Source organism: Lasiosphaeria miniovina, assembly GCF_030549165.1.
Source record: "Lasiosphaeria miniovina strain SMH2392-1A chromosome Unknown B0T26scaffold_1, whole genome shotgun sequence".
Classification (NCBI taxonomy): domain Eukaryota; kingdom Fungi; phylum Ascomycota; class Sordariomycetes; order Sordariales; family Lasiosphaeriaceae; genus Lasiosphaeria; species Lasiosphaeria miniovina.
Genome location: NW_026848220.1, coordinates 1,076,565 through 1,092,323, shown reverse-complemented (window position 1 = coordinate 1,092,323; position 15,759 = coordinate 1,076,565). Strand labels below are relative to the sequence as shown.

The 15,759-nt window shown below is 53.3% G+C and overlaps 5 protein-coding genes and 1 non-coding gene across 6 annotated transcripts; 3 read left to right on the top strand and 3 right to left on the bottom strand.

The window, feature by feature from the left end:
- Positions 1-2,992: 2,992 nt before the first annotated feature.
- B0T26DRAFT_t5 lies at positions 2,993-3,080 on the bottom strand. The gene has a single exon. It is a non-coding gene; the product is annotated as a tRNA-Tyr (tRNA).
- A 775-nt stretch (positions 3,081-3,855) lies between these two features.
- On the top strand, positions 3,856-5,026 carry B0T26DRAFT_669654 (uncharacterized protein; the record flags this gene model as incomplete). Its single annotated transcript, XM_060439085.1, has 2 exons — positions 3,856-4,862; positions 5,008-5,026. 2 exons carry the CDS (start codon positions 3,856-3,858, stop codon positions 5,024-5,026), a joined length of 1,026 nt encoding a protein of 341 aa, XP_060302109.1.
- On the bottom strand, positions 4,758-5,609 carry B0T26DRAFT_683182 (uncharacterized protein). The gene has a single exon (XM_060440790.1). The coding sequence runs from the start codon at positions 5,424-5,426 to the stop codon at positions 5,139-5,141; it is 288 nt and encodes a 95-aa protein (XP_060302108.1). The 5' UTR covers positions 5,427-5,609; the 3' UTR covers positions 4,758-5,138.
- A 340-nt stretch (positions 5,610-5,949) lies between these two features.
- On the top strand, positions 5,950-10,203 carry B0T26DRAFT_683177 (ankyrin repeat-containing domain protein). The gene is made up of 5 exons (XM_060440789.1): positions 5,950-6,439; positions 6,498-6,721; positions 6,789-6,920; positions 6,992-9,932; positions 9,997-10,203. The coding sequence occupies exons 1-5, from the start codon at positions 6,321-6,323 to the stop codon at positions 9,998-10,000; spliced, it is 3,420 nt and encodes a 1,139-aa protein (XP_060302107.1). The 5' UTR covers positions 5,950-6,320; the 3' UTR covers positions 10,001-10,203.
- A 754-nt stretch (positions 10,204-10,957) lies between these two features.
- Positions 10,958-11,521, top strand: B0T26DRAFT_628776 (uncharacterized protein; the record flags this gene model as incomplete). Its single annotated transcript, XM_060436232.1, has 1 exon — positions 10,958-11,521. A coding segment is annotated over one exon (564 nt), but the record flags the coding sequence as incomplete, so codon positions are not given.
- Positions 11,522-13,239: 1,718 nt separating this feature from the next.
- B0T26DRAFT_683171 (uncharacterized protein) lies at positions 13,240-14,192 on the bottom strand. The gene has a single exon (XM_060440788.1). It carries the CDS (start codon positions 14,066-14,068, stop codon positions 13,400-13,402), a length of 669 nt encoding a protein of 222 aa, XP_060302105.1. The 5' UTR covers positions 14,069-14,192; the 3' UTR covers positions 13,240-13,399.
- Between the last annotated feature and the right edge of the window lie 1,567 nt (positions 14,193-15,759).

The following is a 15,759-nucleotide window of genomic DNA, read 5'->3' as shown; positions in this document are numbered from 1 at the left end:
CGTAGATAGATATATACGACGACCGTGACCACGGTCTTAGATAGTTCTTGCTTGGTTCTTCAAGCAAGCAATACACATTCACTGCACTCATACACTTTGAGTGGCATTCCAATTTGACTATATTACCCGTGCGATAGGAGCTTGCCCTTTGTTCTATCTTCATAATTACCAACCCCAGCATTCTGTGGAGCCCGTGCTCCCTTACAGACAGACGACCCTAACAGTCGAGTGGTTTGTAATAGTTTCTCCTTAGGGTTGGCCGGCCGAGTGGCCGGAAGAAAAACTTTGTCGAGCCATTCGACGGCAGTGTCATCGTTAGTCCACCCGTTTTTGGTTGGTTTGAAGGCCCAACCTTCGAATGGGGTCAAATCGCGTGGGTACCACTGTTGCTGGAGGCTCACACCCTTGAAAATAACCAGTGGGTTCAAAAACCGGCCGTCGGCCGAAACACACTCTAGAATGGTCGTCCAAATTCGGTCTCCAGACTTCCTCTTTTGTAAAAGCTTTCTAGACTTGGAGCCTACAACCAGACCGGTATCTCCAATCCCATTAGCTATGCCAGTTTCGTCCTGTGACGGCGTTTAGCAATACCCACTACCGCTGCACCACACCTTCCAAAAGGATGCCAGAATTACAAGCCGTCAGGCTGCAATTCTACAGTGGGTTATAGTATGGTCACGCACCCGTAGGGCTTCAGCGCCTACCGCCGTGCCGTGACACGTCCATATTGTACCCGTTCTCCGGCAGAATGGCCTTAACCCCTAGAAACTCCAGGGAGTCAAACCAGGGCCGAATAATGGCCTCGCAGGCTCGGTCAGCACGGTTTGCGTGGATTCTCCGTGGTCTCTTGGTAGAAATGGAAGGATTTCGTTTCAAAAAGCGGCGGCACCAGTACTTTCCCAGGTGGGTTGGGGGGTTGCCAATGACCCCCTGGAAGAGAACCCATTCTGCGAGACGTTCTTCCAGTGCCGGAGAAAGCTTCTGATTGATTATTTGGGAGTAGGTGGCTGGATTGTTGCTTTTGGATCGATAATATAAAGTGTTGTGGGGGATGCTGTGATTTTTGGCCGCATCGTGGAGTTTGCCAGTTTTAGCATACTCCGCAAGGGCGTTCTGCAAATCGAACTTCGTATATGGCTTTATTTGAAAATTCTCAAGCTATTGAAAAAAAAAGGAAACGGATTGGAATCAAATTCGTGAAGTTGTGGGCGATTGAAATAGAAGAGTTGGGTGGCAAGGGTTAGTCATCCTTCTAGAACCTTGTGGTCTAAAAGCTGGTCACCTGACTTAACCCATTGCCTAATATAGAACCAGAAATTCACTGCTGCCTGCAGCCCTGTCCCCGTGTCAAGGTGTGGCGTTTGCACCGACACCAGTAAAATGTCCAGTAAAATGTCAAAAGGGGGCGGGGGCTGTGTGCAGGCGTGGATTGGAATAGAACGAGCTGAGCATTCTCCTGCACGACCTGCAGTATACGTGGCTGTCGTGGCGCACTGAAACAGCGAGGTAATCTAGAGCCAATAGGTTCGTAGAAGCTGCGTGCAGCACACCCTCAGGGTCTGATTTCGAAATGATCGACGCCTGTCGGTCGACGCAAATTACGTCTCGCTACAACTAATTGAAACACGATCGGGAACTCTGATGTCGATTTTGGATTCGCCAGGTACCGGTACTGGAAGCGACAGGGCGTAACTGCACGCCGAAAACTGGTGGTTCAAGTGATGATTGTTGATGTGTCTGTCTATCTAGAAGAAAGAGGTGGCCGTAGGCCACTTGTTGGATTGGCTATTGTCAGATGGACAAGGGTTGCATGTGGAATAGAGCTCATCCCAGCTGAGCTCTGGTGTGGTCATCCGAGGTGAAAAGAGGCTCAGGGGAGCTGAAATGAAGTGGCCAGTTCAGCTGGTGTGGCTACTTTTGCCACCACCATTGCCACCATTTACAACTATAATAGAGGCCCTCTGGCAGGACCAAAAAGAACAAGGAGGGAGATCAATGAAGAAAGTTGAGGTGCTGAATCCAACACCACTTGTATAGAATCCGTGGCCCTGCCACCTCTGTGTGGCTGACTAGCGCGTTATTCTAACTTTCCAACAGTCGACGTTCTGCGCCTTTCTTCGGCTGAGGGCAAAGAACAGAGGGTTGTCAGATTCATGTTGCATAAGTACGATATTTGCCTTGGGGATTTCGAACCGTTAAAAACGTCTGTTCAAGCCGTAGAAACCGTCGATCTAATAGCCGTCAAGCTGAGAAAAGTCCCGAAAACGAGTTTCTGTGGCAATTTATCCAATCTCCTCGAGTTTACCACGTCGAGCGATAGGATTGTCGGTAGGAGGTATTGGTATGAATTTCAGCTGTTCGTGGGGAGAATCTATAGAAGGCCCGAAAAGAGGTTCTACAAAGAGGATAAGCTAAGAGAGTAAGACAAGACTAAGAGAGTAAGACAGGACTAAGAGAGTAAGACAGGACTAAGAGGGCAAGACAGGACTAAGAGAGTAAGACAGGAGAAAGATGAGAAATAAACCCATATTTGTTAGCTAATACAGCGATAATGACAAAGAGTCGCAGGGAATAATACTTAAAGCGTATGAAATGTTAGCTGAGAAGTTAAGCTAAACGTGTGGAATGCGCATTTGGACACGAACTAGTTATAGTTAATTCCTCGACCACAGTGAATGGCCGCGCTCTTTGCACTTATATCTTAACAAATCGTCTTTCAGCTTAGAAAAAGAACGTACGAGCAAACTCAATAGTTCAGGCCCAAGAAGTCGGCACCATTCTAACCATCATCTCCGTCATAATGGAGTCCTTGGAAAGATTAATTAATCTTGGCTTCTTTCCACAACACAATCCGCTTATGCGTACGGACAGAGGCTTGCGTTTTTGGCAGGGAAGTCAGAGGCACCTTAGAATAAAGAAAATTGCAAATGCTGAGATGATCCAAGGCAAAACAAACGTGCATAGACACGAGGGGCACCGATAAAAATAAGAATCTCCCCGACCGGAATCGAGCCGGCGACCTTTCGGCATACAAACTAACATTTACAGCCGAACGTGATATTCAACTACACCGCAGGGAGTTGCTTGCTTGATTGTTGAACTATGTGCAAGATAGTTTCGGCTTTGTGTGAATGTTGATGCAGCTTTGCTCCGCCCCTAACCATACAAACTGTTCGAGACTCCGCCAGCAACTCCACATCGTCGATACTATGGCTGAATGCTCTCCACTCTACGGAATGTTTATGTGGTCCACTGTGTCTTATCTCTGGCACGATAATGACTAAGGTAGTTGCTTGCTTATTTCTCTTTGCACGTTGAGCCCGTTGTAAGAAACGTTTTTTTTTGACACTCCTTGGCCACTACCCGTCTAGGCAAGAAAGTAAGAACCCTTCTCACATCCAACTCTCTTTGATCGGATCTGATCTATAATTGCCAGTCCCTGAACTGACCGCATGCCCTTTAAGCGCTCCTCCAAGCTTTTCGCACCTGGTTTTACGCCATCTTGTAAAAAAACATCTTTGAAGGATGGTGTCTAAATGGAGGAGAAATGTGGCTTGTCTGATGTAATTAGGCAGTGTTTTGAACAAAATGCCTTGGGGGTACAAGTACCACGCCTGTTTTGGTGGAAGGAAGACGCAGGCGGCGGAATAATGATCTCCCCAGTCTAAATGTGCAAAATACAGCGCTAGCGTGCTATTGGCACGCAGAGCCCGAACTAGGCAACCAAGTGGTGCCTAACGCAGTCAGCCTTGGGCAGCCCCATTTGTCTGTCCTCCGTCAAGAATTGCCATCACACAAGGCGGACCCTGACTTTCTCCCCAACATCGCCGCCACCAGAACCCCGGGATCTCAATCATGGCGACCGCAGAGATTGTCGTCTGCGCGCTCTGCAACAACCCGCCGACGTCGCCATGCCCCGACTGCCAGGAGCTGCTCTACTGCTCTGCCGCCTGCCAGGCCGACGATGCGCTGGTGCACAGGCTCGTGTGCGCCGAGTTCTCGGCGCTGTCTCTGAAGAAACAGTCCGCGATAGCAGACGACGGCGATGACGGCGACGGCGATAATGGGGAACAGAACCACGTCCTGGGCGTGCTCTTTCCTGTGGGCGCCAACACCGCCACCGCCGCCACCACCTCCAGCAGCAGCGCCCCGACCCCGCCACCACCGCCCCCGCCAGCGCTCGTCCGCGTCCACATCGGCGGGTTCACGGACCCAGACTCGGGCATCTCGTTCCAGGAAGCCGATGTCGCGCCCTTCTTTGCCGCTGCCAGCGGCCCGGATGACACGGCCGCCGCCGCCGCAGTCCCGGAACCGCTGCACACAGAGCGCAACCGCGTGCGCAACCGCGACACGCGGAGCATGCTGGAGGTGTGGCACGTCCCGGCGGCATCCGGCAGCAGCAGCCGCCTCTCGCTGACCAAGAACGCGTGCATCCCGTCTCTCGGCTCAGCTGGTACAGGCGACGCGGCAGGGATGGCCGAAAGCAACGGGGCACAGCAGCAGCAACCCGGGCCCTTCTTCGAGTGGCGCGGCCCCGTGCTGGTACTAGCCATGACACGGCCGACGGGGTTCATGGTCGACCCCGGCGCGTACCGCGACTGCGCGCTGCAGGACTATCGTGACGCCGTCGATTTTGTGCTCGACTACGGGAATGACTTGCATGCTAGGCGCACGCAGGAGGTGCTGGCTACGTTGGGTGCTGGCGTGGGGGTGGGTGGTGATGACCGCCGTGTCACGGAGCTGGAGGAGGCGGGGGAGGCGGAGGAGGCGGAGGAGGCGGAGGAGGCGGAGGAGGCGGAGGAGGCGGAGGAGGCGGAGGAGGCGGAGGAGGCGGCGAAGACGGTCGTGATTGAGATGCAGGGGTAGGTGTTTAATTATTTAGCAGGCGACGGATGTGCAGAGGGCGAGACGTGGTTGGGAAATTTTGTGACGGGCTTTGGGGGTGGGAGCTACATCTTCACCGGGGAAACTCTTGGGATTGTTGAGTTGCGTGGTATTATTTTACAGAATATCTCTCGAGACCTAGGATCCAGTGCCAGCACCAGTCATCCGTTACCCCCACCGCTATCTTACAATCGGGCTACTGCGTCAGAGGGACTCCAGCCAAAGATCCATCACCATCACGACGCGGCCGAAGCTCAGTGTTCGAGGTTGCGAGGAATAGGGAGAGTGATACGGAGAGCGAAGAGCGCGGCTGGGATTGAGAGAGAGGGCCTCTTCTTCTGCAGTGCACTCGGAAAGTCAGAGAGCGAGTCGCAACATAATAGTGGGATTGTTGCACACATTAAGAACTGACCGTCATGCGGGGATCTGGAGGGCCTTTGTCGCCAGCGGCGGTAGCATCTCGCCAGGATGAGTGCTGTGGACGGCAGTGCGAGGAGAAGGGCCATGAGCTCGACGACGGTGTCGGAACTTATTTCGTCCATTTTGGAAGAGGAGATGGCGATGCGGGTGATGCGAGCATTCGACTGGGTGCTGACGAAGTAGGACAACAATGCTCACAGTCAACAAACACAGTTGCTCGAAAAATGATCATTGGCGAGGGTGGGAATTATTTATTTATTTATCTATATATTCATAACACTGCTATTCATAACACTGCTATTCAGAACACTGCGAACATTCTCGGTGCATTGTCCGTTGTAAAAGTTGGAGGATGGTTTTGAGAGCGGTAGATGTCAGCAAGGCTTTGAAACTGGCTGATAATTACCGAGGTACCGGTATGCATGATGATGGGATTGAGACTGGCGAATGACCGGAATTGATGGGGTTGGGAGCAGCCAACAGCAAGTGCAGTCCAGACTCGCAACCTCAGGCTCGTTTCAGTCTCGGATTTTTTTTGACGGAACTGAAAATGGGGGGTTTGATAAGCCACGTAGGTGGTTGATGGGTTTGACGAGAGCCAATGACACGGCAGTTCACCGGGCTTGATGGTTCTGCTATCCTCCAATCAAAACCTGCCCGGTCTGGTCGCGTCAGCTCCGTCATTCAGGTTGATGGATTTGCAGCGGGCCAATCAAGAGCTTCCCGGTTACCTGCGCCAGGCTCGTCCCGCTCTAGTTCCCACTCTCCGGGCCTTCCTTCCCAGTCCCGGATCGGACACTCTCTCGCTTCGATCCCTTCGCTTCGGCAGCCTCGACGGTCCTTTCCTTCTTTAAAACCTTCACCTTCAGATTTATCAGTTTTCTGGCTTCCACGCTCCTTGCCCCCTCCAGTCTTGCGCCCTCCATGCAGCTCTCGTCGGCTCCTGCACTCCACCTGTCGTCCATTCCACGAGCCCGGAAACCCACAGAGCCAAATCTGGAAGAGTGGTTGCAGCCATGCCGAAGCTCGACTGGGATGCCCACCGCGCCGACATTGAGCGGCTTTATATTGCCGAAGGAAAATGCCTCACCGAGGTAATGGACATTATGAAGAGGGACCGGGAATTCCTTGCAAGGTCAGCCCTGTCCAATAGCTCTCATGTCGACGTCTCTTAACACAAGCAACTCGTGCAGCAAGCCCTCGTACGAACGGAAAATGAGAGCATGGGGTCTGCAGAAGAACACCATGGGCAAGCAGACTTGGGATGTTGTGGCTTACAAGGTCGAAAAGAGAAAGAAACTGGGGAAGGAAAGCAGTGTCTACGAAAAGGGCGTCCGACTCGCTGCGGAGAAATTACAAAGAGAAATCCCCCGACATACGGCCCTCACGCTTGGTAAAAAGTTTACCATCGACACAGGTGACTAGTCCCTGATTTCTGTCCCAACTAGGGCCCATTTACATGTGCTGACTATAATCCACCACAGACTTGCCCTCCCCCAAGACGCCCGAAGGGATTGTCGTATGCAGCCCCAGTCCTCTACAGCAGCATCTGTCGTGGAATAATGAAAGCCCCTGGTCGCGGTTTATCGGGCTTATGTGGTCTTCCGGATTTCAAGGTACCTATCGACCTCATCTGCATTCTTTTGGTAACCTCAGATCTTGGAATCACTAAAATGCGGGTTTACAGGATTGTCTTTGGAAGCCAAACCACCCCAAGCCTCCGATCTTGCACCACTCAGCCAACAACTGTCCGGGTCTTCTATGCATTCGCTCATGAGATCCTCGACCATGATTCAGGTCCCCTCGTATCCCATGACCTTCCCGACTCCCCAGCAGATAATGCCCGACGCGATTCAACTACGGCCTCTGCCCGAGGTCCCCAGGACCTTTCTGACTCAGTTCTTCCTTCTGTCAAACAACTTCACCGTTATGGAACGTGATGGCGTGTCAGCAAGGGACGTTCGTCTACATGACGCACATGTGGTCGGCATGATAGAGCGACTGAGATCGGCGGGGTTTGAGCAGATCAACAGTCTATTGTCGACCGAGAGCCACACCACCGAGGCAATCAAAGAGCATTGTTTTGCCAGCATCCTCAGGTCTGGGCGCCTGGACCTTTTGCGAATCATTCTGGAGACTGGCGTTGATCTCGACATGGTTATCCACTCGGGAAATGACGACACCCTATTGACACCGCTTCAATTTGCCGTAGGCATTACTGACCGGCGAAAGTCTCTAGGGACGACTCGGTTGCTTCTTGAATACGGGGCGAAGCCTCTTCGAGCCCAACCCTGTCCGGGAGAGCAATGCCTCTTGAGCATGGCAACCCAGAAAGGTCACCTCGAAGTTGTCGGCGTGCTCGTGAACGCTGGAGCCTACCCCTGCCAACATGCCACCATCTCCGCTATCGAAAATGGCTTTGATGCGCTCCTCCAGCAGCTGCTGGACGCCGGTGCAGATGTCAACTTCCGGCTCCTCGGCGAGACCCAACTGGACTACGGGACCGCCGTTTACAATGCAACGCCGATTGGGGTGGCGGCCAAAATGGGAAACGTGAGAATAGCACGGCTCCTGATGGAAAGGGGGGCCGAGGTGAATGCCAAACAGTCTTTGGACTGTGCCATGTTCTTCTCAGGCACTAATCGGATTTGCCGCCATCAGCGCCACACCCTGAACACAACAGCTCTTGGTCTGGCCATTGGACATGGCAAATTCGAGGTGGCCCAGTTTCTCACACACGAAGCTGGTGCAGCTATCAACAGCCCGATACCAGCTGCCAGGGAAACACGTTCTCGGGAACTGGAGATTGATATATGTCCATTGGCGATTGCATGCCATGCAGGCAAAAGCGAATCGATCATAATGCTTCTGGATGCCGACGCGGATTTGGCTAGCGCGGAAGCCAATAGCCTTGCATTGCCATGTGCGCCAGCAACACTGCTTGGGAGATTGACCCTGAACCGGCTTCAGAGTCACTGCGACCATGACGAGAGCACAGTCAATGTGTACAAAAAGCTCATAGACAAGGGTGCTCGTCTCGATCATGCGTTACTCGGGGCTACCATGACAGGCAATTCTGGCCTCATCTCGCTTCTACTTCATCGTGGAGCACCAGTCAACTGTTTTGTGACCAGGAAGAAAAGAGATGGTATGTACCGGGTGCGCTGTACCAAAATGAGGACGACTGCCTTGGGAGCTGCCATCGAACTTGGATCTGTGGAAATAGTGCGGATGCTTTACGATGCTGGAGCTAGAGAGCTTGGCGACCTGGAGCGAATTCCCGGTGACGAGATGGCCACGTTCTTGGAGGGGACTGGCATGATGTCTGAAGTTATCAGCAAGCGTCTACCCTCGGTTTTGGACCACGCGATTGAACACGGAGACCAGAAGCTCGTCAAAAACATTCTGAGCCGGGATGTCGACTTATCAGAAGACCCGACCAACTGGATTGGACACTCATACTTGGACACGGCCATACGAAAAGGAGCAGACCTTGAATTAGTCGAAACTCTGATCGAGCACGGAGCTCCTCTGACCAAGGAAGTATTCTTGACAGCCACTCTTGAAGGGTCTCAAGATATTCGCAAGGCCCTGTTTCGAGCCTCCTCGGCGATTGAAGGGCGAGTGGGACATACGCCCGTGGTTGCGGGGCCGTCAATTGCCTCCAAGGACGGCCGTGAGTGGCGTTTGAAAATAAAGGAAGCAGCTATCCTTGCCGCAGAACACGCAAAGATCCGCCCATTGAACAATCTGCTTGTGGAATTGAATTGGGAGCCCAGATCAGCTGGTCTTGCTCTGACCGTCGCAATTGCTCGAATGCGTAACGGCGAACTTTATCTCGTCCAGCATCTGTTAGACGCCGGAGCATCGTTCGATGAGCCCTTTGGGGGACATATTTCGGCTTTGGCTGCAGCTGTGGCCGTGAAGGAGGTCCCCTTGGTCAACACTTTGCTTAGCTCCGGAGCCGATGTTAACAAGAGCGCAATTGCCGCTGGGAAAACGGCTTTGCAAGCCGCCGCAGATGTCGGCCACTTGGAACTGGTTGACTTGCTCCTGAAAAGGGGCGCCGACGTCAACGGCCCGCCAGCCCCCAGTCGAGGAGCAACAGCGCTGCAGTTTGCCGCAACCCGAGGCTATCTAAGCATTGCCACTCGGTTACTTGACGCCGGGGCCGACGTCAATGCGCCAAAGGCAGAACGGGGGGGAAGAACCGCTCTCATGGGTGCAGCCGAGCACGGCCGTATTGACATGTTGCACCTATTACTTGACAGAGGGGCAAATGTTCATGGCTCCGATAGAACCCGGTTTGTTGAGGCTGTCTTCCTGGCGGAGCAGAGGGGCCGAAGGGCGACGGCCGGGTTCCTCAAGTCGCATGGCGGTTGGACCGAGTCTGATGATGAACTCAAGGCCTCTCTCCGGTATCGTTCAGGGTATATCTGGGCCTCGAACCCGGACGCAAGCAAGACTAGGTTGACGGCTGAAGATCCTCCCTCGTCACGTCCGGAAAGGCTTGATTCGCAGACAGAAAGTCGCGGCGTGGCGATGGGGGTGCAACAGAGCTTGGATGTCGAAATTCCGGGCGACGGCCAGAAGACCAGGGGCACGGCCGAACCCGGGGCAGAATTTGTCTCATGCACACAAGAATATCAACACCCTAGCTGTGTAGGGGATTGGGATGCTCAGGATAATTACCTAGGGGTGGGAGTCTGGTTTGACAACATGGAGAGTGGTTAGATTTGGATGAGGCGACGGCAAGTTTGAGGAATATAGATGCCAATCAGGGCGGGACCCAGAGCATCTAGCAGTCTGTTTGTACTTTCATTAGAAACTAGTTCTATAATCTATTCCTTCTCTGATACGTAGCAACACACCAAGCGCGCCCTATAAGCAATGCTCGGTAAAGCCCCTAGAAGTCGCATTGGCAGAGTTGGTGGGGAGCTCGATCGCGCCAGGAGGGCACGACAGAGAGGGTAAGGTATCTCAGATACTGATGTGAGGAACGAAAAGCCCTAATGCAGTTATTACACAACAATAATTCGTAAATAGCCCTCTGCTCCGCCATGCGCAACGTTGCAAACCGAGGTTGGGTAAGCAGCATTTTGCCGAGTAACCGCAGCCGATCATGTTAGAAACGAGTTGAAAAAGTGGCCCGGTTCTCCACATACACAGTAGCCATTTTTGGGGTTCGAATTACATTTGCGGACCTGCCCTTCGTATTCCCCGCTAGAACGGGGCGCAGCCCAGGCAGAAGGATCCGGGCTCTCGTCAGCGAGCGACTTTCCATCCATCATGCCTCGTATCAGCGCACAACTATCCAAGGTGGACCGACAGGCAGGGATACAACTCGATCTAATGCGACCCTGTAGAATGACGTCACTTATTCAGCAGTTTGTTTTATAAGTTACTGTGTAAGCACCCTCCCTTCTTCGACGCGATTTCGTCCCATTGGCACACACGACACCTTTTCACCCCTAAATACACCATCGCCACCACCACCACCACCGCCACTACTACCACCACTACCATCACCGCCACCACCATCATGCTCTCCAGAATCTTGCTCGCCGCCGCCCTCTTAGGCGTGGCTGCGGCCTATCCGCAAAATACGGTGCCGGCGTCCTCGACCATCACCTCCATCACATCAGTCACGCCTCCGCCGAGTGCCATTACGACCGCTCCCGGGCTCACATGCACAGATGGCTCGACCGTCCTCTACACCAGAGAATGCACCTACGGATTCCCCATCTCGTACTGCCACAGCGACCCGCCGCCACTTACGTGCCAGACGGGCTACTTCCCGAGCAGTATTCAGTATGGGCACTGCGAGGTGGGGCAGACGTGCTTCCCGGTCGACGCGGACTGGATCACCACGACGTGCGCGCCGGGCGGCGGCCAGACCCCTTACCTGACCACGACGCTCTTCTCGGGCACGCTGGCCGGTGGCGTCAACACCGTCATCTCCATGGTCAACTGCAAGTGCGCAGACGACTTGTGGTATAGCTGGCCCCAGACCCCGCCCTACACGGGCGGCCCCTGGTGCATGCCCTCCACCGACTGCGCGCCCGGCATGACCACCAGCTGGAGCACCAACGAGTACTGCATGACCGTCACCACGCCCAGCTACTGCAGCACGGAGACGGCCCTCAGCAGACCGTACTGCGCCTGCGCCACGGGATTGCCCCAGTACCCACCTGCAGGGGGGTCGCCGACTACTTGTGCTTGAGAATGACGCATCGTAGACGGATTTAATGTTTCTCGCGGGAATGGGATATTGTTCGTTCTGGTTTGGCGTACGGATGCATATTATTGCCTGGGGGCGACGACTTCACGCACGACGACAGTTACTTATGGGAACATGAGCTGGAAATAATACTCTTGCCAGCTTATAATCTTTAGATGCAGTTACTCTGTCCTCTCATTAATGTTAACATAACTCAACGGCTCTCATTCTTTCGCAGGGGAGCCATCAACTAATTAGCCAGCAGTAGAGAAGTGGAAATGGCCGTTGAGAGACGTGGATAATGACTGCATGTCCTGCTAAATCTCGTATTCGTCCTGCTAAACCCCGTATTCGTCCTGCTAAACCTCGTATTCGTTACCATGAGTGTCCTGCCACCCAAGTTAATCCGAGTCGGCAGTCACAATTCTCGAGGTTTCAGCAAGAGAAATGTGGAAGCCAACGCATGTATTGGGATGTGGTGGGCTGATCAGCTCCGTGAGGAAAGAATACCTCAATAGTCGTGCAGGGAAATTGAGTCGCCGCCATTGATGAATGGCACTATCTTCCTCGGAGACGGCTTTGCTAGTATAAGGGTGAAATGGGGTCACCCGAGAGTCCCGATCTGGAGTCGGGACCTCGATAGTGGTGCCGGGTTTGAACCCAATAACTCGTTACAGCACCTAAAAGCCTCGGCAACCTCTATTGACCATCGTAGTTAGCGGCGGGAACGACATTGGGATATCTTCATGTGTTGCAGTCCCGCCCCTTAATGAAAGTATTAACGGCAAGCCCCAGAGCCATGACCTGCCCAAAGCCCCAGTTGTTCTCCGATTCTCCCTCCAAAATATCTTAGTTGGAAATCCGCAGCGCCACGAACGAGTACAGGTGGAGTGGATACTGGTACAGTGCCGCTACTATGATCATCCTAGGGCCGAGGCCGCCGTGCCCCGGGTGAATTTCGGAAGAGTTGTCGGATCGTGCCTCGTGTCTTTGGCTCTGGTACTAATAGCTACACTGAGGAGGCAGACGAAAAGAATGAATTGCAGGTAAAAACAGGTGAGGCCACGGTAAATCTTGTCGACGTAGGGGTGGGAAGCGGTGCCCTGGGGGATGAGATAAGCGTTGTAGCAGCGGCCTGGAATATCCCAGTCCCATCTCTCCATCGCGCGTCCCAAAAAGGATGGAAAAGATCAAGTGAAAACCTGAGAAGGTGGCCGATAGCGTGATACGAACATAGTGTTCGACCTTCTCACTGTCGTCGCCAATACTGAGATCGGATACGTGGAGGAGTGCCGCGCAAAAGGATTTGATTCCTAGGTTGAGCTTTTCGAGCAGCTCCTCGACGCGCTGGCCTAGACCCTTGCTGGTGCTGTCAATGAGATTGGTCGAGGCAGCAATCTTCCAGCTGCTCCAGGGGTGGTAGATCTCGCCGACCCGGGATCTCGCCCGAGTCGTAGTAGCGCTTGGAGGTGAAGTACTCCTATATGAAGAAGGGCTTCCCGCACTTCTTTCTTCCATGAAACGCTTTTGACCACTTCTCTTGACTGCTTTGAGCGTAACAGAAATCTACTGGGGCATAACAGCGGAACAAGGTGGATGAGTCAACAGGAACGTCACAAACAGACCAAGCTCTTGGCAAAGAACTTGGTTGCAAACAAGAGGCGGCGCATGTCCGGTGAACCATGTCTTGGATCCACGGTACCAATAGCTTCATGGCAAGCGAAACTGAAAATTATATTCTTGGCAGCCAGTGCCCGAGAGGAGAAGGTCCTGCCTCGGCTCTTTTATCTAGGAACTAATTTATCAGATATTCCCCCGTGGTTCGCTTCACGAGCGCAGCAGGCCAGCGCCGGCTCGCTTCGCCCCCATTACAGCTTACTTCTTCAGGGTCCCCAAGTCTCCCAGGCCGCCAAAGGCAGCTAGATGCCTTTCGCCGATTTGGGTCCCTTGGTTCTTGAGGTTGACCACCGCCTGTTTATAGGAGTTCTCGACGTGGGCCTTGTACTCTGTATCGTTCTTGTGTACCCATTCGGCGGCGGCTTCGCCCTTGGCAACGGTGGAGGGCGGGGACTTGGGCTTGGCGTCGTGCTTCATAATCCTTACGGTTTCCTTGACGAGGTCGTTACCGTAGCTGGATCCGAGAATGTTCAGTTCTTTCTGGAGAATATAGGCCGCGACGGCCGCATTGCCTTGAAACTCGGGCAGGTCGCGGTACTTGAACGTGAATTCGGCCGTTGCGCTTGTGTCGGACAGGCCGCTGCTCGACCCGCCGGATTCGCTAGTAGGTGGCGAGACATATAGCTTCATCAGCTTGGCCGTCGCGGCCTTGTAGTCACCTGAAGCGACGTAACCCTTGACTATAAGTGGAGTCTGGGCCTTGATGACGGCTTCATCTTGGAACCTAGCTTGCAGGAGCTCTTTCGTTTTGCGCTGGACTTCGTTAGGAAGGGCATATTTGTCCATTTGACTTTTCGCATGGTCGTAGATCTTGTTGAAAGCGTCACGGAAGTCCTTATCTTCCTGCGAGAGCCCTGGGCTAGCCATATTGACGGGTTTGGTGCTGGTATCGGCGTTGACGAAAGTGTGTTCGTGGCAGTGGACTGTGGTGAATGCTCAGACTGACAGATAGATGGGATTGCGCTATTCAAGATGAAGCAAGGCTGGTGAGATGGCTGGTGAGGTTGGGTGGGTGTCATCTAGTACTTAATATACTAACTTGATTACATAAAGCTATCCTTCTACCGCATAAGTCCACTCAACTGCAATCCACATGCTAAGGCTGTTTCGGTTGGTGGCGAGCTTCAGCCAACACTCGGGCAAGGGCGGCGGTGAGCATCTTGTGAGCCAACAATGCAGGCGGTTTCACGGCCAGTTAGACTCTCGCCTTCCTCGGTTCCCAACCCACACGGCGCTGGGTTTCGGGATGCAGCCCTGTGCCTGTTTCATGTGTCTTTCCCACGAGGTCGGCTTGAAAGGCCTTACGTTGTCTGCTTCTATATTTGTCTTCCGACTCTATCGAAAGTGGAGACCTGAGGTAGAGAAGTGTTTTGAACTGAAACATTGTGTGGATATTGAGCCTAGCGGCCAAGCACCGAGTCATTACCGTCCGGACGGCTTTCAATGGTGTGACGAATCCTACACATGCGTGCCGTAACGACGCCCGGTAGAATAAACAGGCTTGCGTGCCATTTGCATCCAGTGCCTCTAGAAGCCGGCGCAGTCGCGCCTCATATTGGCCATTCCGCCGGCCCTAGAGCCGGTGCCGCAGAATGTGCCCCCGTCTAAATTTAGTGTTCCCGCGAGTCCCAGTTCCAAGATAACCTCTGCTCATGTTAGCAAGAGTTGCTAAGTCAACATAGTGTTCTAGATTAAGCTGAGTCGTTATGATGTGCGACAATCCCCATTGACAATGTGACTCACGTCAGTGGGTAGTTAATTCTTACCAAGACGCTCGCTACAGGCCCCGATTAGCTCAAGCTCCCGAAGGACAGGTAAGAAGATCTGCATAAGGCGATTTGTTGCGCTTCCCGGTGGGCTTTGTGGAGACTCTGAAAATTAATGCCTAGATGGGATTAAGGTCTAACAAAAAATTGGGGAGGCGCAGGGCTGATGTGCCGCCGGGGCGTGAGTGTCGCAGATTGGGGTTGTTGGGGTACCCAGTTCGTCATTCTTAGTGGCGTATTCAGCAACCCCTGGGGGTTGTTGGTTTCGGATCGCGCCTGTGATGCGCTAGGTAAATATGGCTTAGCCTACTTAAAAACGAGTAGGAGCTACGCTATCTTGGAGACAGCTTAGGTCATGTCATCGCCCGCTCCCGGTCTCCAGGTAGCCTGATCCGGAGGTCCGAATCTAGGGATAGAAAGAGGGAGGTGGAATTCTTGGCCAGGAATGGCTTCAATGGCGCGTAATGCAGGCATGAAGGCCAGGTCCGTGCGACACGAATCAACAATTGCCCGCCAAGCTCAGATTGTTAGAATGACGAGGTCATTCGCACTAGTTACTATATAGTAGCTGTTGAGAAAGGCGGAGGGGGGTTGGTGGTTGTATTCTTCTATGTTCTATGTTGACTATGTAAAAGGATCACGAATTACCGGACAGGAAGTGGGTGGTTTTGCGGGTGTCCGGGGCTCGCGGGGCCACGTGAAAGATGCGCACGCGCATCATGTACGTGCCGTACGGTGGCCTAGGTGCTGACCAATTCCCCACTGTTTTGCGTTTTGATGGGGTCGCACGGT

Excerpts from the sequence above, each read along its gene's own strand:
- B0T26DRAFT_683182 (XM_060440790.1), bottom strand. The coding sequence starts at position 5,426 with ATGGACGAAATAAGTTCCGACACCGTCGTCGAGCTCATGGCCCTTCTC.
- B0T26DRAFT_683177 (XM_060440789.1), top strand. The coding sequence starts at position 6,321 with ATGCCGAAGCTCGACTGGGATGCCCACCGCGCCGACATTGAGCGGCTT. Across the intron at positions 6,722-6,788 it reads AAAGTTTACCATCGACACAG|ACTTGCCCTCCCCCAAGACG; the intron begins GTGACTAGTCCC and ends AATCCACCACAG. Across the intron at positions 6,921-6,991 it reads GTGGTCTTCCGGATTTCAAG|GATTGTCTTTGGAAGCCAAA; the intron begins GTACCTATCGAC and ends GCGGGTTTACAG.
- B0T26DRAFT_683171 (XM_060440788.1), bottom strand. The coding sequence starts at position 14,068 with ATGGCTAGCCCAGGGCTCTCGCAGGAAGATAAGGACTTCCGTGACGCT.